Source organism: Emiliania huxleyi (genome assembly GCF_000372725.1).
Source record: "Emiliania huxleyi CCMP1516 unplaced genomic scaffold EMIHUscaffold_277, whole genome shotgun sequence".
Lineage (NCBI taxonomy): Eukaryota > Haptophyta > Isochrysidales > Noelaerhabdaceae > Emiliania > Emiliania huxleyi.
The window spans coordinates 39,499-59,930 of NW_005199953.1; the positions used below are offsets into that span (position 1 = coordinate 39,499).

At 64.4% G+C, this 20,432-nt stretch overlaps 9 protein-coding genes across 9 annotated transcripts in view; 4 read left to right on the forward strand and 5 right to left on the reverse strand.

Annotated features, from left to right (window-relative positions):
- Window positions 1–831: 831 nt before the first annotated feature.
- Window positions 832–2,564, reverse strand: EMIHUDRAFT_238830 (hypothetical protein; the record flags this gene model as incomplete). Its single annotated transcript, XM_005776568.1, has 5 exons — window positions 832–875; window positions 1,071–1,092; window positions 1,176–1,397; window positions 1,473–2,372; window positions 2,559–2,564. 5 exons carry the CDS (start codon window positions 2,562–2,564, stop codon window positions 832–834), a joined length of 1,194 nt encoding a protein of 397 aa, XP_005776625.1.
- A 573-nt stretch (window positions 2,565–3,137) lies between these two features.
- EMIHUDRAFT_116045 (hypothetical protein) lies at window positions 3,138–3,482 on the forward strand (the record flags this gene model as incomplete). The annotated part of the gene is made up of 1 exon (XM_005776569.1): window positions 3,138–3,482. The coding sequence occupies one exon, from the start codon at window positions 3,138–3,140 to the stop codon at window positions 3,480–3,482; it is 345 nt and encodes a 114-aa protein (XP_005776626.1).
- A 983-nt stretch (window positions 3,483–4,465) lies between these two features.
- Window positions 4,466–5,103, reverse strand: EMIHUDRAFT_367781 (hypothetical protein). The gene has a single exon (XM_005776570.1). It carries the CDS (start codon window positions 5,013–5,015, stop codon window positions 4,614–4,616), a length of 402 nt encoding a protein of 133 aa, XP_005776627.1. The 5' UTR covers window positions 5,016–5,103; the 3' UTR covers window positions 4,466–4,613.
- Window positions 5,104–5,819: 716 nt separating this feature from the next.
- On the reverse strand, window positions 5,820–6,794 carry EMIHUDRAFT_424460 (hypothetical protein; the record flags this gene model as incomplete). Its single annotated transcript, XM_005776571.1, has 2 exons — window positions 5,820–6,246; window positions 6,387–6,794. Coding segments are annotated over 2 exons (833 nt in total), but the record flags the coding sequence as incomplete, so codon positions are not given.
- Window positions 6,795–6,994: 200 nt separating this feature from the next.
- EMIHUDRAFT_238832 (hypothetical protein) lies at window positions 6,995–8,230 on the forward strand (the record flags this gene model as incomplete). Its single annotated transcript, XM_005776572.1, has 1 exon — window positions 6,995–8,230. The coding sequence occupies one exon, from the start codon at window positions 6,995–6,997 to the stop codon at window positions 8,228–8,230; it is 1,236 nt and encodes a 411-aa protein (XP_005776629.1).
- An 804-nt stretch (window positions 8,231–9,034) lies between these two features.
- On the reverse strand, window positions 9,035–9,303 carry EMIHUDRAFT_238833 (hypothetical protein; the record flags this gene model as incomplete). Its single annotated transcript, XM_005776573.1, has 2 exons — window positions 9,035–9,044; window positions 9,125–9,303. 2 exons carry the CDS (start codon window positions 9,301–9,303, stop codon window positions 9,035–9,037), a joined length of 189 nt encoding a protein of 62 aa, XP_005776630.1.
- A 2,220-nt stretch (window positions 9,304–11,523) lies between these two features.
- Window positions 11,524–12,567, forward strand: EMIHUDRAFT_116048 (hypothetical protein; the record flags this gene model as incomplete). Its single annotated transcript, XM_005776574.1, has 1 exon — window positions 11,524–12,567. The coding sequence occupies one exon, from the start codon at window positions 11,524–11,526 to the stop codon at window positions 12,565–12,567; it is 1,044 nt and encodes a 347-aa protein (XP_005776631.1).
- Window positions 12,568–14,151: 1,584 nt separating this feature from the next.
- Window positions 14,152–16,552, forward strand: EMIHUDRAFT_116049 (hypothetical protein; the record flags this gene model as incomplete). The annotated part of the gene is made up of 7 exons (XM_005776575.1): window positions 14,152–14,654; window positions 15,007–15,035; window positions 15,340–15,416; window positions 15,495–15,560; window positions 15,730–15,883; window positions 16,088–16,181; window positions 16,468–16,552. The coding sequence occupies 7 exons, from the start codon at window positions 14,152–14,154 to the stop codon at window positions 16,550–16,552; spliced, it is 1,008 nt and encodes a 335-aa protein (XP_005776632.1).
- Window positions 16,553–20,107: 3,555 nt separating this feature from the next.
- The window catches only part of EMIHUDRAFT_116051 (hypothetical protein), a gene marked incomplete at both ends in the record, with an annotated part of 4,424 nt that continues 4,099 nt past the window's right edge, over window positions 20,108–20,432 (reverse strand). Inside the window, one exon of the mRNA XM_005776576.1 lies at window positions 20,108–20,397. Within this exon, the coding sequence (XP_005776633.1) occupies window positions 20,108–20,397 (290 nt within the window). The remainder of the gene's footprint in view (window positions 20,398–20,432) is intronic.

Sequence of the window (20,432 nt, forward strand, 5' to 3'; positions counted from 1 at the left end):
GCGCGTCCTGTGGATGTACCTTTGTCGCGCGCCGGAGATGACTCGACGCCGCTGAGATCGGAGATCAAGCTCTGACAGGTCGCACGTCGCTCCTTTGACGCCGACGTGACTCACCCGTGCAGATCACATCAGGACACGGTCTCGACGCGCTCGGTACGACGCCTGCGACCCGTCTTGGGTCAAGTGGCACGACGCTCATCTCGCCTACCAGCGCTGCGGTACAGGTTGCCACGACGAGGTCGAGCACGCTTCTATACGCTCGCCCAGCCTCCCTTTCCATCCCATTAGGCAGCATGGGAACGGTGGCGAGCAGAGGCAAAGCCTACGAGGGGTGGTGGAACCACATGTCGCGGCTACTGCCGGCTCGACCCCACGATAGCCTCCGAAGGCTGACTTTGAGGCACCATCATCGGACGATGTCGACGAGTTGGGTCGCTCTCGCGGTAGCCAGGTAGCCCCCCATACTAGTAGCACCGGCCATGGCCGCAGGAAGCTCGGGGGAGGGCGCTGGGAGCAACACGGAGCTCCGTTGGACGCGTTTTCAAGATTAGCGTGTCAGAGTGAATTGGAACTAGCCAAATTTCTCCACACACACAAGTGGTGGCGTTGTGCTGAAGAGTGGAGTCCCTCGCCTGAGCGTGCTGCGCGTGCGTGATGTTCTTTTTACACGACAGCCGTCAGGATCACGTCGATGACATTGCTGCTAAGCGTGTGCATTCTTTTTCTTGTCAAAACACATTTCCACAGGTCAAAACACATTCCATCGACCTCGCCGTCCAACACGCAACAGCAACACACATACCCTTGACCCTGTACGCGCCGTACGCGGCTTTAGCAGAGCCCAGAGCGAGAGAGCACAGGACCAGATTGATATACTGTGTCAAGGTACAAAAAAGAGTACAGCATGCATGCCCACAGACTACGTATGGACCAACCCTCGGTGGCCCCCCGAGCACAGCCCGTCTCGCTCATTGTCCCTCGCCAATCGGTGATCAACGAGGCGGTAGAGCAAATTTCACATGCGCTGCAAACTGATATGCAGCTATACTCGGGCGCCTTGCAAGGCGCACAATTTGGCTCGAGCTCGCCCTCCTGCGCACCGGCAAAATCGACTAAGGCGGTGCAGAAGGAGCCGGCGGTAACAGATGTTCGTCCAAGCGTGCAGGCATTGCAACTTTGGGAGTGTCGTCGATCTCACTGATCCCTTGGAGCAACACATACGAAACAACAGCTGCGGCAGCGCCTTCAAAAGCCAGAAAGGATAGCGCGTTGCAAGTTTGTGCGTCGCAAATCCCAGCAGCAGCTGCGAGCATGTCAATGGAGCCAGTGATCAGGTTCGTGGCCACCACCGAGGCAGCAAGCGCGCAGACTGTGGTGGCGAGCGAGAGCCACCGATCCTTCACGCCAGGGCCGCTGCCGGCAAAGAGCCAGAGCACAGGAATCCAGGGACAGCAGCACCACACACAAGGCACGAAGATCAAGACGCGCAACAGGCAACTGCCCCAGTCATGCTTCTGCGCTCGCTCCTCCGCCCAGGCGGGGCCGCCCCCCTCCAGGTCTGCGCGGGCCAGCCAGCCTGACAGCACTGCGCCAAGCAGCAGAAGCAGCACCAGCGAGCACACATCTCCGAGCAGGCCCGACAAGGGCATCACTTTTGATAGCCAGCCCGACAGCGAGAAGGCGCACACGACGCGCGAGGCGAAGCACATCATTGCGGCATGCCGTGATCTCAGGGTGGCATCTGCGCGAGGCTCAGGAGCGGCCAGGTGGGCCGCTAGAAGCACCACAATGCCCAGGTAGATCGTGCTCGCCATGATCTGGTAGCCTTCGGGAGCCGCGCGACTGAAGAGGTTGTTCCAAGCCACGCCCAGGCCGAATCCCACAGTCTTGCGGACGACGTCGCCGACCTTGCCAGCGCAACCCGTGGTGGGCAGCAAGTGCACCACAAATGCCACCGCCCAAGATATTCCAAGGTTCCAGATGCTAAGAGCGAATCCGCTGGAAAAGCGGCCAAGGAATGCGAGCAGCGTGGCGGTGAAGATCGGTGACGGAAAGAACTCGACAGCAGCCACTATGGCGCCAGTCATGGGTCCAGGGGCCGCCTTCAGCTGGGTCAGGATCACGGCGGCGGATGCGCTAACGGCGAGATATGGCGCGAGAAGCAAGAGCATGCCCTCTCGCTCGGCGTGTGCGCCGAGGCCGGCCTGCCCTTGCAGCGGGCTCTCGCCGGCGAGCAAATGCCACGTGCCATAGTAGACGAGCACCCAGGACCAGGCCGTCGTGAACGCGCCGGTCTGGAAGAGCAGCTTGCGCAGATGCTGTTCCAGCCCAGCCAGCTCCATCGGCTTCTGGCCAACGAGCGATGCCAGCTCCTCGGCTTCGAGCGACAGCAAATTGAAAAAACGGCATTTTTTTGGTAAAATTACACTGTGAAAAAGACAGAAAAAGAGAGAAAAAACGCGCGCGCAGCGCGCGTAGGCGGCGCGCAGCGCCGCCGCAGGCGGCGGACAGCAGGTGCGCAAAATTAAACGCCATTTTCGGTTCCGCGGTTTTGGCACTAACATCAAATGATTGACTGATTCGACCACATGCCCGCCATGCGCAGGCCAGCGCCGCGCTGTGATACGCATAGAGACGACCCGACCTCTCTGAACTAAGCCAGATTACTGCGAACGAACGCCTAGCGCGGCGGGGAAGTCAACGGGGCAGCCGGCGGTGGCCGGCCGCGCCCGAGGCGCGAGGGCGTAGACGGGTCACAAATTGCCCGGGACGGCTGGTCACTTGGTCTCTGACGTAGGCCACGCACATGCACATTAAGCGGTGACATGACCTGATTGCTAAAAGAGCCGGTCCGCGAAATTAAATGCCATTCTCCAGGTATCCATTTTAGCACTATCTTCGAAATCCCGGCCGGTACTGTTTTAAGAATGAGTGAAAGAGGTTGTTGGTGTTGTCTCTGAACGGGCTCGGCTGCGCCTGGGTTCGGAGCTTCAACGCCGGCCATTGCGCCGAATAAAACGGCGGCAAGTGCACAGGGGCTTCGGCGAGAGCGTCGATGCCTTGAGCTGCCCGCTAATTGCCAGGGGCTGCACCGCCGTGTACATCAAGAAGAACTTGCAGATGTGCAAACTGTGTGTATGCCGAATCGTGACGGCGGCGAGGACGACACGGACGGAGCAGGCGACAAAGGCGAATCCGACGGCGGAGGCGACGGCGACACGGACGGAGGCGGCGAAAGCGAGACCGATGGCGGCGACGGCGACGGCAAGCGAGGTTGCTGCGGGGAGGGCGAGACGGAGGAAGGCAGCGGCGACGGCGACACGGACGGAGGCGGCGACGGCGACACGGACGGAGGCGGCGAAGTCGACACGACCGACGGCGGCGGGGAGAGCGATTCCAACGGCGGCGGCGGCGACGGCGACAAGGACAGAGGCGGCGAAAGCGAGACCGACGGCGGCGACGGCGACGGCGACATGGATTGAGGCGGCAAAGGTGAGATCGGCGGCGGGGATGGCAAAACGGAGGAAGGCAGCGGCGACGGCGACACGGACGGAGGCGGCGAAGGCGACACGGACAGATCCGAGGCGGCGCGACGGCGACACGGACGGCGGAGCGGCGACAGCGACACGGAAGAAGGCGACGGCGAGACCGACGGCACGGCGGGGAGGGTGAGGCCGACGGCGGCAGCGGGGAGGAGTGCGGCGGCAACGGCAGCGGTGAGGGCGGCGGCGACGGCGGAGGAGAGAGCGGCGGAGAGGGCGGTGGAGAAGGCCGCGGGGAGGGTGGCGGAGAGGGCGGTTAGGCGAGGGCGGCGGCGACGGCGGAGGAGAGCGCGGAGGCGACAGTGGCGGAGAGGGCGGCGAGGAGGGTGGCGAAATCGCAATAATTCACCTGCGGGAACCGGGACGGCGGGGAGGGGGGGGACCGACTCGTGCCGCGGGCCGCCGGGCAGCGGCCATACCCGCTCGGCGGAGGCAGGGCTCAGAATCGGTTTCAGGCCACAAGGCTGGTGAGTTGGGCGTGACCGTCATCTATAGAACGCGCCCGCTCGGAAGTCTCGGTCTGCGGAAGGTAACGACGATTCGGCTAGGCGTCTGCGGAGGCAAAGGGCGGGCTGGCGATCCGCTACGAGGCCTGTTTGTCGCGGTCGGACAGGCACCCGTCGCATCTGTGGACAGGTGTGACGACGGCAGTCACGAGTTTGCGGCGCAGCCGCGCACGGGGCCCCGCCGTCAGCGGCCACACATGCAAGAGCGGCACAGCATGAGTCGGGGGGGTGTCGGGGCACGACGAGGGTTGCTTCGGCTGGCGCTCTGAGGCCACCAGGCGGCCCCATTTGATGTCCGGGAGGTGCCTCCCGGACGCCTCCCGGACAGCTAACGTGCAGAGCATCGAATAGACGCCTTGCCCGAAAAAACGTGGCTCTGAGCGCTGTCAGAGGTGTTTCGACACCGATGTCTTCGTAAACGCACATCCCTCCCTTGGGTTGTCTGTTTTCTTTCTTTCTTTACGCACAGCCCCGAGCCCGAAATCGCACAAACTAGGTCTTCACCAGCCAAAGCCACGGAACTCGGTGCCTTCGGACTTGTAGATGCCCCAGCCCTCGCAGCCGATTACCTAGTAACGCGAGGTGAACGTGTCGATACAGCGTGGGGTGGGCATCTCCCCCGCACGCATCTCGATGTGGTCAGAGATAGGGCCCCCATAAAACGGCGGACCTGCGGCCCCCGCACGATGGGGTCGAAAGTCTTCCCGATGGCGGCGTAGGTGCAGATGACCAACGCAAAGAGCCCCCACAGCAGCACGCAGGCGGCGATGGCCCCCTCAGTGCGCGTGAGGGACTGGCGTATGCACCGCCCAGGCGTGGGCGCCTCGACATCGCTCAAGAGGGAGCGCGTCAGCGCCGCCTGGGAGCGCGCAGCTGGAGGCGGCGGGCCCAACGCGCAGAGGGTGAAGATGCTGGGGAAGATGAGGTTGCACGCAGGCACCGTCAGCGCGGTCGCCCAGGAGAGCATGACGAAGAGTCCAGAGGGCGAGCCTGCAGAGGGTGTGGGGGGACGCTCGAGCCCGAACGCAGAAACGGGCGGGCGGCGAGGGTGAGCAAGAAGGAGGAGCTCAGCGCGGTGCTGACGGCCGGCGACGCGCTGCGGCAGAGCGCTCGGAGGAGGAGCGGAGCAGGGCGGGCTGCTGCGGCAGGAGCTGGAGGCGCACACCTCGAGATTGCGGGAGATTGCGGGAGATTGCGGGAGATAGCGGGAGATAGCGGGAGATAGCGGGAGGTTGCGCACCGACGAAGACGGCGACGAGCACCCCAAAGACCCACGCCGGCGCCGAAATGAGGGCGTAGCGGCCGACCGAGCGCAGGTCCCACCGCCCGCTGAAGCGCGGCACGAAGCGGCGCTGGCACCAGCGCGCGAGAGGCACCGAGTCGAGGCAGTAGCCGACAAAGTTTGAGAGGCAGAGCAGCGAGGAGAGCAGGCGGCCGGCGAAGGAGGACCTGGGCCACCCCTGCGGGGGTGGGGGGGGGTGTCAGGAGCGAGGCCGACGCAGCAGACGTGCCGGACGGCGAGGAGGCGGCCTCGCTCAGCGTGATCGGGTCGTCGACGCCCCCCTCCCACAGGCACCAGACGGAGAGCCCGACGGCGAGGAAGGTGGCGACGTTGAGGCCGGCGGAGAGGGCGATCGAGCGGCTCAGGTGCTCGGGCGACTCCATCTCGAACGCGAGCTCGGCGATCAGCAGCGAGGGCACGTAGGCCCAGATTGCTGTCGTCAGGGAGAGGGCCATCTCGACCGAGGCGGTCCTGCTGCGGTCGGGTGAGGTGAGGTGAGGGGAACTTCTCGACAACACCCGAGTGGTGGGGGAAGGCCCAGGCAGCCCTCGTATCTCCACACCCGGACACGCGGCAGGAGCCGGCACGGCATTCAAAGTGCAAGGCCCAGTGCACGTGGGTGAGCAGACCTGCTGCTCGGGTCGGGCGGGCCAAACTTGTCCCAGACGGCTTCGGAGCCGCGGTTGCGGTGCTCGTGGTCGCCCACCCCCTTGCCGTGCGTGTCGCCGTGGCCGGGCGAGTAGGCGGCGGCAATGTAGATTTGGAGCCCCGCGACGCCAACCCCGGCGACCAGTGCAATGCCCGCGAGGAGGGAGGCGTACTTGAGCTCTCGGCACTGCGTGCCGGCGAAGCAGACGAGGGAGACCAAAAAGATGAAGTAGTTGGTGCACGTCTCCCCCTCGGGTTGCACCGCATCCTGGCGCGCGGACGCCGATGCTTCAGGGCTGGGCGAGGGCAAGACGGGGCGAGGATGGGGTGGTTGGCTCCCCCGGCAGTGGGTGTGTACGTGGGAGACGAGCGGCGTTGTGCGAGGGCGTGGGCTCGGCGTGCGCCTACCTGCATCGCGGATGCTGTGGTAAGGAGCGCGACAGGCTGGTATAGGACAAAGTTTGTCAGCTGCAGGCAGAGCGCGGCGTTGGCGCCGGAGATGCGGCCGGTGGCGAGTGCGCCGAGGTCGGAGAACATACGCGGCCTCCGGTGCCCCTGTGGAGCTCCCAGGATGAGCTTGAGCAGCAGCAGGGCCCCGCAGGCGGAGGCGGCCGTCGCGAGGATGCACATGCCACTGCCGAGGAGGACGCCGGAGTGGTAAAAGGTGTAGGCGACGCCGGTGATGCTCGAGGGCACCGCGAACGCGTAGAGGATCAGGCCACTCGCGATCCAGTGCATGGTTGAGGCTCAACGGCGCGCAGTCCGACTCGGTCCGCCGCAGCTCCGACTCAGTCCGCCGCAGCGACTCGGCCGCGTCTTCTTGCCGCGCCGCGCTCGCCTGGGTGGAGATAGGTGGAGATAGCTATCCTGTCACGCTCCACGATTTTTTATCCTTCCCGGGGTTCTTGTTCTCGTTTCTCTGGCTCCAGTGGTCTCTCCGGCGAGAAGGGAAATAAAGAAAAGCGCGCACCGCGTTCGTTGTGTTCCCCTCCAGGCTTGAGTGGAGGAGGCGTGCGATGTGGCTGCAAGATTCCGAGGCGGCTGCAAAATTCCGACAGCGCGGCTTCCTGCTGGTCGCCGACCTGGCATCGGTCTTCTTGTTCAGTGGGATCATCTTTGGCTGGGCGCCATTGAGCGCGATGCTGGTAGACGAGGGCTTCTACAGCCATCAGTGCGTGGGCGAGCCCGCGCCATGCGATGCACAGGCAAACTCTCTGAACCTGGCGTTCACGATTGGGAGCACCGCGGTTTCGTTCCTCTCCATCCCCGCCGGCATGCTCGTCGACAAGTTTGGGCCGGCGGTGGGCACGGTGGTGGCGGCCGTGCTCGAAATCTCCGGGCTGATTGGGATCGCAGTGTGCGAGGACGTGAACCGCGAGACCGGCTTTGACCTCTTCCTCGTCTCGTTCACTATGATCTCGGTTGGCGGCGCGTTCACCATGTTCAATGCCTACTCCGCACCCTTCCTCTTCAAGTCGAGCATGAACGTTGTGATAGAACTCACCGCGTGCCTCTTCGACGGCAGCTGCATCATCTTCACCTTCTTCAAGATGGCGTACGACGCCGGCGTGCCGTTCAGCACGCTTTGGTGGTTCTTCGTCGGCCTCGCCGGTGGCGTATACGCCCTCCTCATCCTCGCCTGGATCGTCAACGCCAAGGAGCTCAAGGAGTCGCGGGCTGTGGACAGCACGCCGTCAGCCGAGGAGGCCAAGAGCCCGCACGCCGACTCGCTCCCTTCAAAGCCGCTCCTCGAGCAGGTGCGCACCCTCGAGTTTGTGGCGGTCTGCCTTTACGCGGCGATCCAGGTGCCGCGCTCCAACCTCTACCTCGGCTCGGTGGACCTGACCAACCGCGAGTACGCGTTGCTCTATGACTGGCCTGACGTCGACCGCGTCATCTCGATCATCGGGCTCATCATCCCCCTCGGCTTCGCCGCGGTGCCCTTCATCGAGGCCTCGATCCACTACCTCGACCTCATCGGCACCTTCCTCGTCTGTTCGGCTCTGGGACTGCTCTACAACTTCCTGCAGCTCGTGCCGGCGCAGTCGGCGCAGCTTCTCGGCGCGGTCGTCTTCGCCGCCTTCCGCGCCTTTCTGTTCTCGATCCTCGCCGCCTTCAACGGCGCCACCTTCGGACCCACTTCGATGGGGAGCATCATGGGGCTGTGCATGTTCGTCTCGTCGATAGTCAACCTCGGCCAGGCGCCGAACGCTCAACTCATCCCCGAGTCGTATAGGGAAGGCAAAGCATGACGGTTCATTACTCCTCCCCTCAGGCGCCGCTCGTCGAGGCCTCACTCGCGATCAACGACTTCGGACCGCTAGGCATCGGCTCCATGCTAGCTTCCGTGCCGCCCACGCTCGTTGTTCTCCTCCTCGCCTGGGTGCAGCATCGCCGCCGTCGTAACACCTCCACGTTGGCCGCGCCGCTCCTCGAACCCGAAGCTGCGTCGACCCCGTCGCGCGCGACTTGGCGTGCCAGTGGCACCGCCTTTGGCGCGGCGCCGTTGATCACCCCGTGAAGCTGAAGCGGGCGGCGGGGCGGGCGCCCGGGGGGAGGGAGGGGGGGGGGGGGGGGGGGCTTGGCTCGGCGCTTCCAACCAGGGCCCCGTGGCGCGGCCAGCGTCAAAGGGCTGCAGGCTCCCGCTCCCAGCGGTGTGCAGCAGCGAGGCAGCAGCGCCGTGTCGCGCGGCGCTAACGGGCCTTGTGTAGGCATAAACTTCGCGTATACGTCACTTGTGTCTCATGCACCTGTTCCACCTGTACGATCTCGATCATCCCGAGTTGCGATTCGTTGTGTGTATCATTATTTTGCGTGAGATTTACACCGAACGAATCTCGAATGCACACACATTACTCTACCCAAGTCCCAAGCGTGCCCACACAGGGATTCGCGCCTTTCCGGCGCGAAACAAGGGGCTCTATCTCACACTTGGATGTTGGAATCGCGTCGGAGATTGCACGGTGTTTTTGGTACATATGTGTGCAGCTCTACCCACCCCCCGCTGTGTGCAAACCGAACGAAAGGCGTTTTTTTTCGGGCCGCAGCTCCATCTCCTACTCTACCCTGCGGGGTGAGGGGGAGACGCCCAGCACCAGCACCCCGTGGAACAAGGGTGGTGCTGGTGCGGGTGGATGCGTGGTCACGCTGCCTTGCGCGCCCCCTCCCAGTCCCGGATCTGACGGCGCAGCATGTGGTTGGGGGTGAGGTATGGGTGCTCGAGCGCGCCGCCCGTCAGTGGGCTCGTCGACTTGGTCGCGAGCCAGCGCTCGATCGCCGACCGCTCGTAAGCATGCCCGTCCGCCGCCATCACCGGGTCGCTCATCACCTCGGTCGTGATTGGGCAGACGAAGTCGTCCGGCGGCTCCTCCTCTCCCTCAGGCCGCGCCTCCGCCGCCGGTGACGAAGCGCCCTCAGCGAATCGCGCCTGATCCCCCGCCGCACGCGTCGCCCCGACCTCCAGCCTCGCGCTCTCCTCGAGCGCCGCCGCCAACTCCGCCTCCTCTCCCGTCGCCAGCGCTGCCTGATCCTCGGGCTCCTGCGACGGCCCAGCGCCGCCCCCGCCGCCCTTCTTCTTCTTCTTCTTCTTCTTTCCCTTCTTCCCCTTGGCACGCTCCCCCGCCTCCTTCTCCGCCTCCTCCCCCGCTAGCAGCGCCTCGGCATGCCGCGTCGCCTCCGCCTCCGCCGCCGCTCTCTCCGCCTCCCTCGCCGCCGCCTCCGCCGCCGCCTCAGCCGCCGCATGCTCTTCGAGGGCGCGCACGCACTCGGCGTGGCCATTCTCCTTGGCGTAGTGCAGCGCGGACTTGCCGTTACCAGAGCGCAGCGTCGTGTCCGCGCCCGCCCGCAGCAAGCGGAGCACGACGGCGGAGTGGCCTTGGCTGGCGGCGCCCATCAGCGCGGTGACGCCGTTGCGGTTCTGCAGATTCATCTCGGCGCCGCGCTGCAGCAGCAGCTCGACAACTCGCTCGTAGCCGTAGTAGGCGGCGAGCATCAGCGCGGTGCCGCCGTCGCTGGCCTGCAAGTTGATCTCCGCGCCTCGCTGCAGCAGCAGCTCGACCACCTGCTCGCAGCCTTGGCCGGCGGCGCAAAACAGCGCGGTGCCACCTTTGCCGTCCTGCTGGTTGATGTCCGCGCCTCGCTGCAGCAGCAGCTCGATCACCCGCTCGTTGCCCTCCTGGGCGGCTAGCATCAGCGCGGTGATGCCGCTCACATCGCTCGCCCCGTCGGTCGCGTTGACCCGCCCGCCGCTGTCAAGCCACGACAGCAGCGCCGCTTCGTCGCCTTCGACAACCGCGTTCGCCGCCTCTGAGGGAAGGCTGCCCAGTGAGCTGGAAGAGACCGCTTTCGCCGCTTCTTCAGGAAGGCCGGAAGAGGCCGCCTCGCCCGAGGAAGCGCCACCCGCCCCTCTCGCCGCCGCCTCGCGCCGCCCCGCCGTGGCCAATTCCGCGACGTGCTGCCGGAAGGCCTCAAAGCACTCGGCGTGGCCCTCCTCCTTGGCCCACTGCAGCGCTGTCTTGCCGCTCGCACTGCGCGCCGACGTGTCTGCGCCCGCACGCAGCAGGCGGAGCACGACGGCGGGGTGGCCTTGGATGGCGGCGCCCATCAGCGCGGTGCGGCCGTCGCTGTCTTGCAGGTTGACCTGCGCGCCGCGCTGAAGCAGTAGCTCGACCACCCGCTCGCAGCCGTGGTAGGCGGCGTGAATCAGCGCGGTGCCGCCTTTGCTCCTCTGCAAGTTGATCTCCGCGCTGCGCTGCAGCAGCAGCTCGACCACCCGCTCGCGGCCGTAGGCGGCGGCGTCCATCAGCGCGGTGACGCCGTTGCTGGCCTGCTGGTTGATCTCCGCGCCTCGCTGCAGCAGCAGCTCGACCACCCGCTCGTGGCCGTGGTGGGCGGCAAACATCAGCGTGGTGATGCCGCTCGCCCCGTCGGTCGCATTGACCTGCCCGCCGCTGTCAAGCCACGCCAGCAGCGCCGCCTCGTCGCCTTGGAGAGCTGCTGTCGCGGCCTCTGCGGGAAGCCTGCCCAGTAAGCTGGAAGAGGCCGCGTCACTCGCTCCCGCCGCCGCCTCGCCAAAGATGCCCGCCACCATTCAGGGTTCAGGCTCTTCGTGGGTGCGCACCGCTCGAAGAAGAGCCTGAACGAGGGTGGCGCAGCGCGGCGCGTGCGGCGTGCCGCCGTGCCAGCGTGCCACTGTTAGGAGCGGATCCGTAGTTAGTCGTGCTCACGCCGCCATCGTGTCCTGACTGACCTGATAAAAATGTTTCCAAGGGGTCACGACACGCACCGACCCTTCACGAACCGAAAGGCTGCACCCGGGGAAGGCACAGTAATCCGGGCACGTGTTGGGCGCCCCGTTCCGTCTGGGGCTAGGTCGGCTCAGGGCCCCGTCCACCTCCCTCCCACTTGGCACGTGATGATGCGGAGATGCCACCCAGGCCAGCCAGGGCAGGGGCGGAGGGCGAGCCTGTGGTAGCGAGATAGAAAGAAAGAAAAGGAGGGGTTTGTGTTTCTTGCCTGTACCCCCCCTTGAAGTCGATCGCCTGCAATGGCCTCCTATGTGGCGACCGGCGTGCCGCACGCATACAACTGGCTCTTTAATATTTTTCTCTTTCTCGCTGCTTTGTTCTCAGACCTGCTGCTCATCAAAAGCTGCCTGGCTGCGGGCTTCATGTGGATGGTGATCTTGGCGGCGACAGGCAATCCACAGCACGGAGATGGATGGGCTTCGACGTCGGAGCCACGGGTGCTGCTCCTTGACATGCTGTGCTGGGGGACTCTGAACTTCATCATGAACTCAATCGTCGTGGCGCTCTTGCTGCGCGACGAGCGCACGGTCCACTTCAAGACCGAGGAGGAGGAGCGGACGTGGCGCTTCTTCTACCGGCGCTCCGGCATGAATCGGCTGGAGTTCGAGCAGGTGGTGCGACGCGGCGAGTTCGTCACCATCAAGGCCGGGGAGAGCATCGTCGGCCACCACGAGTACCTTCAAAGCTTCTTCTTGCTCGTTGAAGGCGTGGCCGAGCTCGAGGTATCGCATGACAGCAAGCAGGAGCCGAAGAGGCGGCGAGTCTTCAGCGGCACGCTTTTCGATCTCAATATTGCCAACGTGTTTGGCATACGGGTCGGACTCTTGTCGACGACGCACTTCGCGGCCACAGCCGTCACCGACTGCCGTCTCCTGAAGTGGAGCTTCGAGATGATGGACGAGATGGCCACCAAGCTGGCGCCCTGCATTCCTGCCTTCTGGCGCAACATGCTGCTGTACCAGGTCAGCCAGTCGCTCTTCCTCGCGGACAGCGACGGCGATGTGCCCTCGGAATCTGCGACTGGCGCGGCGGAGCGCGATGGGTGGGCCTTGGGCACTTGCCGGTCGCTTGACTTCGACGCGCCGCTCACCGATGCCGAACAGGGCAAGAAGTCCTTCTTCCAGTGGCTCTGGCAGTCGATGCACCCGTTTCCGTATCCTGGCCTCCGGCACAACGGACTCGGGACGTCAGGCATCGCGGCGCGTACGCGGTTGCAGCTGCTGAAAGACGCCAACAACCAGCGGGAGACGCTGCGTCTGACGCGTGTTTCAACTACGATGTAACATTGTTGATACTTGGGGCGCCCCCTCTGGCGCCCTAACGCTTCGCGGCAAACCTGCGCGACTCTCGGTGGGGCGTCAGCGGTCTCGGTGCTGGGGCTTCATGGATCATGCGGCCGCGTCCGAGACTGCGCCCGACGGCGGACGGGGCGGGTGATGGTGGACCCAGCCGAGGCGCCCGGCCAATGGGAGCCGGCGGCAGTCGGGACCCTCCCGGCGCCTGGCTGGGTCGACGTGCTTGCTCTTCTCCCTCCCTCTCTCCTCCTCCTCCTGTGTCGCTCTTGTCTAGTGTCGTGCGTGATTCGTTCGCTGTATACTTGTGGCGTTCGGCGCGGACAACTTCCGCTAGGCTTTCTCGAGTTACGTGTACACGATTCGTTGTGTGCTGTATCATTGTAATCAGGTCGAAATTATTTTTCCCCTGAATCGTGTCGTGCCACGCAGACGAAATTCTTTTTCGCGATTTTCGCTGTTTTTCGCGGAGGGCGCCTGGGTCTAAATTTAGTGCGGTGTGAAGTGTTTATCTACTGCATCTTTAGCGCACTTTAGCGCAAATTTAGCGCGAATTTAGCGCAACTTTAGTGCAAATTTAGCGCAAATTTAGCGCAAATTTAGTGCGACTTTACATCCAGATTTAGCGAGGTTTAGTGCGTCTTTAGTCCAGCCGCGCAGTAGGATCCAGCCGCAGCCCCTCGCTGGGCCTCCCTCCCCCTGTCCCCCTGCAGTCCCCTGCCCACTCGCAAAAGTTCCCCGTCCCGTCCCCAACCGAACGAAGAAAACCCGGTGTATTTGCCATTGCACTTAGGAGGAGGTGCATGCCTGGGGCTGGATCCAACATGCTACGAGTACACGCGTATGTAAAGCTGCTTGCGGTGACTACATGGATCATGGCCATTTGGCCGTTTCTGTCATCGTGGTCTGGATCCTTCATCCTTTGCGCTTTGGTTCAACATTGGTTTTGAAATTCCAACACCGACCCTCACCTCTACTCTATTACAGCTGGTGGTCACGGGCACAGCATGGGTTGTGCGGTCGGAGGTGGTGCTTGCTTGCGGTGGCGCATTCAACTGTGCTGGTCCTCCTCTCGGGAATCGGTGCTGTGCCTGTGCTCAGTCGGGAGATCTTGCTCTGGAGGGCGGCATATCTAGCCTCACTGGGAGCCTGCCTTTGGGTCATGAGGGCAGGGGCCAGGCATCTCCTGTGGTGCATTCTTGGCAGCCAAGGAGCAAAGCACGCGGCCCTGGCTAGCTGTGGTGTGGCCGGGAAGCCGTGCTAAAGGTGCGTGCCCGCACTAAAGATGCGGGACCCACACTAAATGTACTGCAGCTGCCCGCACCTAAAGTGAACTAAATGTGGCGCTAAATTGGAGATAAAACACACTAAATATGTGCTAAATATGTGCTAAATTTGCACTAAATTTGCACTAAATTTGCGTTAAAGTCGCACTATATACGCACTCGAACACGCACTAAATAGCGCACTAAACTATCACTAAAGTTCATTCACACGCTCTAAATTTAGACCCAGGCGCCCTCCTTTCGCGGCTTCTGCCCCGTGAGCTCACTGCATCCGACGATCCGACGACATATGAGGTGTCTTCACTACGCCAGCATCATCGCGTGGTTCGGCACGGCCATCCTCTTCGGCGTCTTCTTCAACAAGCCGCCGCCGGAGCTCCCACCTCCTCCAGACACGTGCTCACGGAGGGGCTTCCTCTGGCGCAAGTGCTCCGACGGCTGTGTGCGCCAGGGCAGCGTCTGTGTGCCGGACCGGCGGCTGTACGCTGGCCTCCGGATGCCAATGGGCGTGACCGAGGTGTCGCGCCGGCCCTCGCCCGCCCGCGCGCACGACCTGATGAAGAAGCGGTCGGTGCCAAACTGCCTCGCCGCGGCCGACATCTTTGAGGCCGCGGCGAGGGCGGCGCACGCCGACGCGGTGGCGGCGGCGGAGCTGAAGCTGATGGCGGGCAACGCGCTCAACTGCGCCATGCGCATCCGCGGCAGCGGCAACATCCTTCTCCTCGACGGCACCCTCGACACACCCGCCAACAAGAAGTTTTGGGGCGCGCGGCTGCCCTCCCCTACCCCACGGTACCCCAGCCCACCCTCCCCTACCCCACGGTACCCGAACCCAACCTCCCCTACCCCACGGTACCCGAACCCAACCTCCCCTACCCCACGGTACCCGAACCCACCGTCCCCTACCCCACGGTGACCCGAACCCACCGTCCCCTACCCCACGGTACCCGAACCCAACCTCCCCTACCCCACGGTACCCGAACCCAACCTCCCCTACCCCACGGTACCTGAACCCAACCTCCCCTACCCCACGGTACCCGAACCCAACCTCCCCTACCCCACAGTACCCGAACCCAACCTCCCCTACCCCACGGTACCCGAACCCACCGTCCCCTACCCCACGGTACCCGAACCCACCACGTAGGCGAGCACGGGCCGCGCGCACTCGCGCTCGTCCAGGCGCGCATTCTCTAAATGATGAGTCTCGCTCTCCCTTGCACACAAGAAGGGGCCTCTGCGGAATGAAATGCGGAGGCGGCAGGGGGAGCGACCGCTGACGGGGAGGGGAGTGACCCGTGTTTGCTCGTCCAGGCTGCGCGCGCCGCGCACGCGCCGTACCGAACCAGCGCGAGCGCCGCCGCGGCAGAGATGGACGCCTTCATGTACTCGTCCGCATCCAAGGGCATCGTACGGCAGGCGCTCTCCAAACTACCCCCCATCTCCCCCCTCTCTTCCCCTATCTCCCGCGCACCCGTAGTGCGGCAGGCGCTCTTCATCTCTCCCCACATCTCCCCACATCTCCACCTATCTCCTAATCTCTCCCGCGCACTCGTCGTGCGGCAGGCGCTCCCCACATCTCCCCCTAATCTCCCCCTGCCTCCCCCTATCTCCTGCGCACTCGTTATGCGGCAGGCGCTCACCGGCGCTGGCGCAACCTTCAAGTCGCTGGCAGAGCAGGCGCGCTCCCCTACCCCTTCGGTACCCGAACCCACCCTCCCCATACCCCACGATACCGAACCCACCCTCCCCTACCCCACGCTACTTAACCCACCCTCCCCTACCCCTCGGTACCCGAACCCACCCTCCCCACACCCCACACAACCCGAACCCACCCTCCCCACACCCCACGCAACCCGAACCCATGTAGCTCGTGAGCGAGCACGGGCCGTGGGACGGCCACGTCGGCCACTGCTACCTCGGAGGCTTCTTCGCCGTCGCGCCGTGGCCACTCGGCGACAGGAGGCGCGCGCTGCAGGAGATGGAGTCGGCCTTCGAGGCGGCGCCGCGCACGCGCCGGAACGGTGACTGCACACGCCTAGATGCGGCAGACCTCCCCCATATCTCGACGCCCAGATGCGGCAGATCTCCGCATATCTCGAGGCCTAGATGCGGCAGATCTCCTCATCTCCATGCTACCACACCTGCCTGCTCCCATCTCCCCCTATCTCCCCCTATCTCCCCCCTATCTCCCCCCTATCTCCCCCTATCTCCCCCTATCTCCCCAGGCTACTACACCTGCCTGCTCCGCTACCAGCACGAGGACTTCCCGGGCGCGGCGGCGGCGTGCGACGCGGCGCTGCGCAGCGGCGCGTGCGACGGGTCAGCCGCCTCCAGATATGGGGAGATATGGGGGAGATATGGGGCTGTATGGCGCGTGCGACGGGTCAGCCGCCTCCAGATATGGGGAGATATGGGGGAGATATGGGGAGATATGGGGAGGGGGGGGCTGACGCGTGCCGAGCACACAGCGACACCACGCACACGGCTGCAGCCGGCCGTATCCGAGCCGTGTCCACAGCGATCGAACACCGGCACGAGGTCGGTGTACCTTAAGGTATACTCGTAGCCTTGCTCACCCCCGTCGCCCCCGCGGCCGACACACCAGGCCGACCACCCCGGACTACTGCGACCGGCTCACGGAGGAGACGAGGAGGCTGCTGGCGCTGGCCTCGCGCGCCGCCGCGCAGTGACGCGTCGCGTCGCGGCGGCGGGCTGGTGTGGGGGAGGGCATGGGCTGTGGGTCGCGGCGAGGTGTGTCCACTGATGTTAGGACATGCCCCGCCTCAGAGCTTAAACCCGAGCCCTCAAGTTGAGACGGCTCATAGGCTGTCCGTGCGTCTGTATGATGTATGCTGTATATGAACTCCAACACACACTCAGTCACAGAGTGGCACGAAGCGGGGTGATACCCGACGAGAAAAGAACCCGACGAGCGCGCGGATGTTCTTCAGTACGCCCCCGTTCGCCCCACCCCTCGCCACCATCAGCGCAATGCCGATTCCACAGTACCACGTCTTCTCGGAAGACGCGCGCGATGAGGCTCGTGTTGTATGCCCGTGTGTCGTTGTACGTGTGTGTGCTCCTGCGGTTCGCTGCTGCATCCTGCGTTGTCTCCTCGTCTGTGACAGTTGTGTTGCAAAGGTGGTTCAGTGCCCGCCCCCAACGCAAGTTGGTCAGGGTTGCATTCTCCGAGACGCAGACAATGAGAGTCGATGGCCGAATCCAGAACGCCTGAGGCCACAGCAGAACTCGCATCCTCACGCGGACCCGCCTGTTCACCTCGCGCCTGGTGCATTCTGCGCCGCCGCCACAAGCCGCCTCGATGGGCGCATAGAAACCGTCGAGATTCGTCAGGTTGCGGTTGATGGTAAAGTCCCTGCGGGACATGGCGTGCGCTTCCTGCGACGCATACCTCGTGTACGGATGTCGCAGGCCAGCCACGGGAACGCCTTGGAATGAGGCGGCGATGCAGTTTGAGATATTGTAGCACCCTCCGTCATGATTTACCACCCGAACGCAGCCACCCCAACCTGACACGCGTTCGAGGCGAGCAGGTCAATACAATCGCCGGGGCCGGACTGGTAGCTGACCGGTCAGTCTCTCGTCAGATCTAGGGTGTGTCTCACTGTGGATGGCTCCCAGCACAGAGGTACTGCCCGTCTTGGTGGAGCGCATGAACAGCACGCGTCCCTCGTTCAAAGCGTTCTTTGCGACAGCCGTAGAGGACGGCGGAGGAGGAGGTTCCCCTCTGCTGACCACATCGCCCCTTCCTCGCAGTGCGATGCTGGGGACGCAGTCGCACCGACACCCTTCTGCGTCACAACGGCCGGGATCCGTGGCGTCCCAATCGTCACAACGGCGGTTGCATCTGAAATGGCCCTGACAGCCGCGAGAAATCCAGAGTGTCGCGTTCGTGGCATCTCCGATGCACCCAAAGTTGCCACCAGAAACACAGCGAGTCCGGCTCAGTTGCCTCGCGAGCGACGCGTGGCAGCTGACCTCGGTGGGAATACGCTCGGCATGCGTCATCTGAGGGAGACGCACGACGTATCGATTTTTTGCCGCAGACTATCCGAGAGCTAGCGTGGGCCTTGATGCTTGTGGACCGTCGCCCCCGCGGGCCGCGGCACTGGTGTTGGTACTGGTTGGTGGGAAGCTCGACGCGGTAAACATGTAGGAACGCGAGAATTTTTGATTTTCGAGAATTGGCACTGCGGGGCCCCCGGAGGCGCAGAGGGGCCCCCGGAGGGATGCACAACCGCTCCACGCCACGCCGCTTGCGGCGCTCCTATCCCCACAGCTCCGCTGATTTGGGGCCTCGCGTTATTATTATTCAAGGAAGGATCCCTGCTTCAGAAACTTGCCAACCGTATTGCAATAACACGTTGGCATGGCGTGCCGACCATTCCTCTTACTCACGACGCAGCGCAGTGGCTCGACTTGGCTGTGCCAGGTGCTGATAGCGCAGCCCGGTGTGACCTGCGGCTCGGGAACGGCGCAGGGTCGAGCACTCCTGCCGGGTGTCCCTAACGCCGAGCTGCTCATTGAGTTTTCATACATGGGCTACCGCCGACGGCTACACACAGTGACGTGGGAGCAGTGGGAGAGGCGAGCGGACAGCGCTTTCTCAGCCGTCGCACGGGACTGCGCGAATAGCACGGTGCGTGCTGCAGCCGGATACAAGCTCATGTACGACCAGGTTCCCCGGCAGCTCAGTGGCAGCGGCGACGCCCCCTTCTTCGACTGGCTCCGAAGGAGGGGCATCTCAGTGGTGCACCTGGAGCGAGGCGCCAAGATTCTGAGCATCGCCTCTGGATCTCAGTCCGCCCGTAGCTTTGTGCGCTCGTCAGGCGTGGCAGGCACAAACGCCAACAGAACGCAGGCCGGCTGCAGCGTGTCGCTGGCCAGGCAGCGCAGCCGCCGCGCTCGGTGTAGCCGCGACGGCTCAGGCAATAGCACCTTTGGGTGTGTCGGAGACTCGATAACGGCGGCTGTGTGGGTCGCGCGCGGTTGCCGGGGAGAATTTCATTGCAACGGCCACGCGGTGCAATGCGGGCTGTCGGCCAAAGGTGCCAACCCTGAGCAATGGTGCGACTGTGTCTCGGTCGTGCACCCCTCCTTTGTGCTGTGGCATACGAACAATGCGAGCCTCGCGCACGAGATCTCGAGCGCACGCTACTCGTGGAGTAACGGCACGCTCGCGAGAATCCGCTCGATGGAGGCAGAGGATCGCCGCTGGGAGGCCCTGCTGCGTGGCGCGGGTGTGCCGTACCATCGCGTCTACTACGAGCAGCTTCTTGGCCCGAGCCGGCGCGAGCAGCACCTGCGCCGGCTGGTTGGCTTCCTAGGAGCCAAGGCGGCAACCGGCTCACTTCTCGGCCGCGTGGGCGGCAGCCTCGTGCCTCTGCACGAGCCAAGCTGCAGATCGCGCGTCCTCGCATATCGACGGCTGCGCGCGGCGATCCCAGGGACGCGCACGGCTGCGGCGTGCGACGCCCTGGAGAAGACTATCGGCCGCGGGGATGAGGATTCGCCAGTGGACTTCAGGCCGGAGGAGCTCCCAGCGTTCCGTGACGAAAAGGCAATCCTGCCTGACGCGGTGCGCTTGACGCGGCGAAGGGCAATCCGAAACGCAATCAAATAGCGGGCGAGCGCCTTGGCAGCTGCGATCCCGTGATGGGCTTGGCCGTCTTCCCGCCCCCGAGGAGGTCGAGGTCCAGCAGGTACGGCTTGGCTTAGCGAGGGTCGTCGATGGTCGCCGCGTCGTACGAGCCCTGCTAGAGCACGTCGACAATATTCCAGGAGGCTATGTCTGGCCTCCCGCCCGGAGGCAGGAGGAAGGAGGGGAAGGCGCCCGCCCGGCAGAGGCGGCACTCCCCGGTGAGGCGCGGAGGGAGGAGACGAGGCCGTCGAACCTATGCCCCGCGGCGGCAGCCCCGAGGCGTCACCCAAGCAGGGCGAGCAGGCGTGGAGGCGTGGCCTCTCACTTGTCTCGACGAGAGACGCGCGCGGGCGGGCGGGCGAGGGGCGTGTGCGCGGTGCGGTCACCCGCACTCTCAGAGCACAGAGCTCAGAGGCGAGCGCGACGCGACGTCGTCGAAGAAGGCGAGTGTTGTAAAGAGAGGAGATCACGAGTATTAGAGCCGTATGAAGGGATAGATGCATCTTCGTCCCAGTCGGATATGTATTTTTTTTGCCCCACCTACACAAAAAACTAGTAAATCCTTCCTTCTATGAGTGTGCGCTCACCTCCTCGTGCCGTACTCCTGCCGCCGGCGCCGCTCCTCCGCCTCGAGCCGCCGCCTCGCGCGCTCGTGCCTCCCGATCTCAAGGTTGGCGGCGCGGATCGACACGAGCCCGACCGGCGGCGGAAAGTCCACCCCAACGCGCCCGCCCTGCGCGTCGTACTTTGCCACCGCACCCGATCGGCCGTTGAGGTCGGCGCGGCCCCGCAGCCGGCGCGGCCTCACCTCGGCGCCGCGCGGGAAGCGCAGCTCCAGCGCCGGGACTGCGTCCACGAAGGCGAGCGGCGCGCCTCCGGCCGGGTGCAGGTGCTCGTCCAGGTGTGGC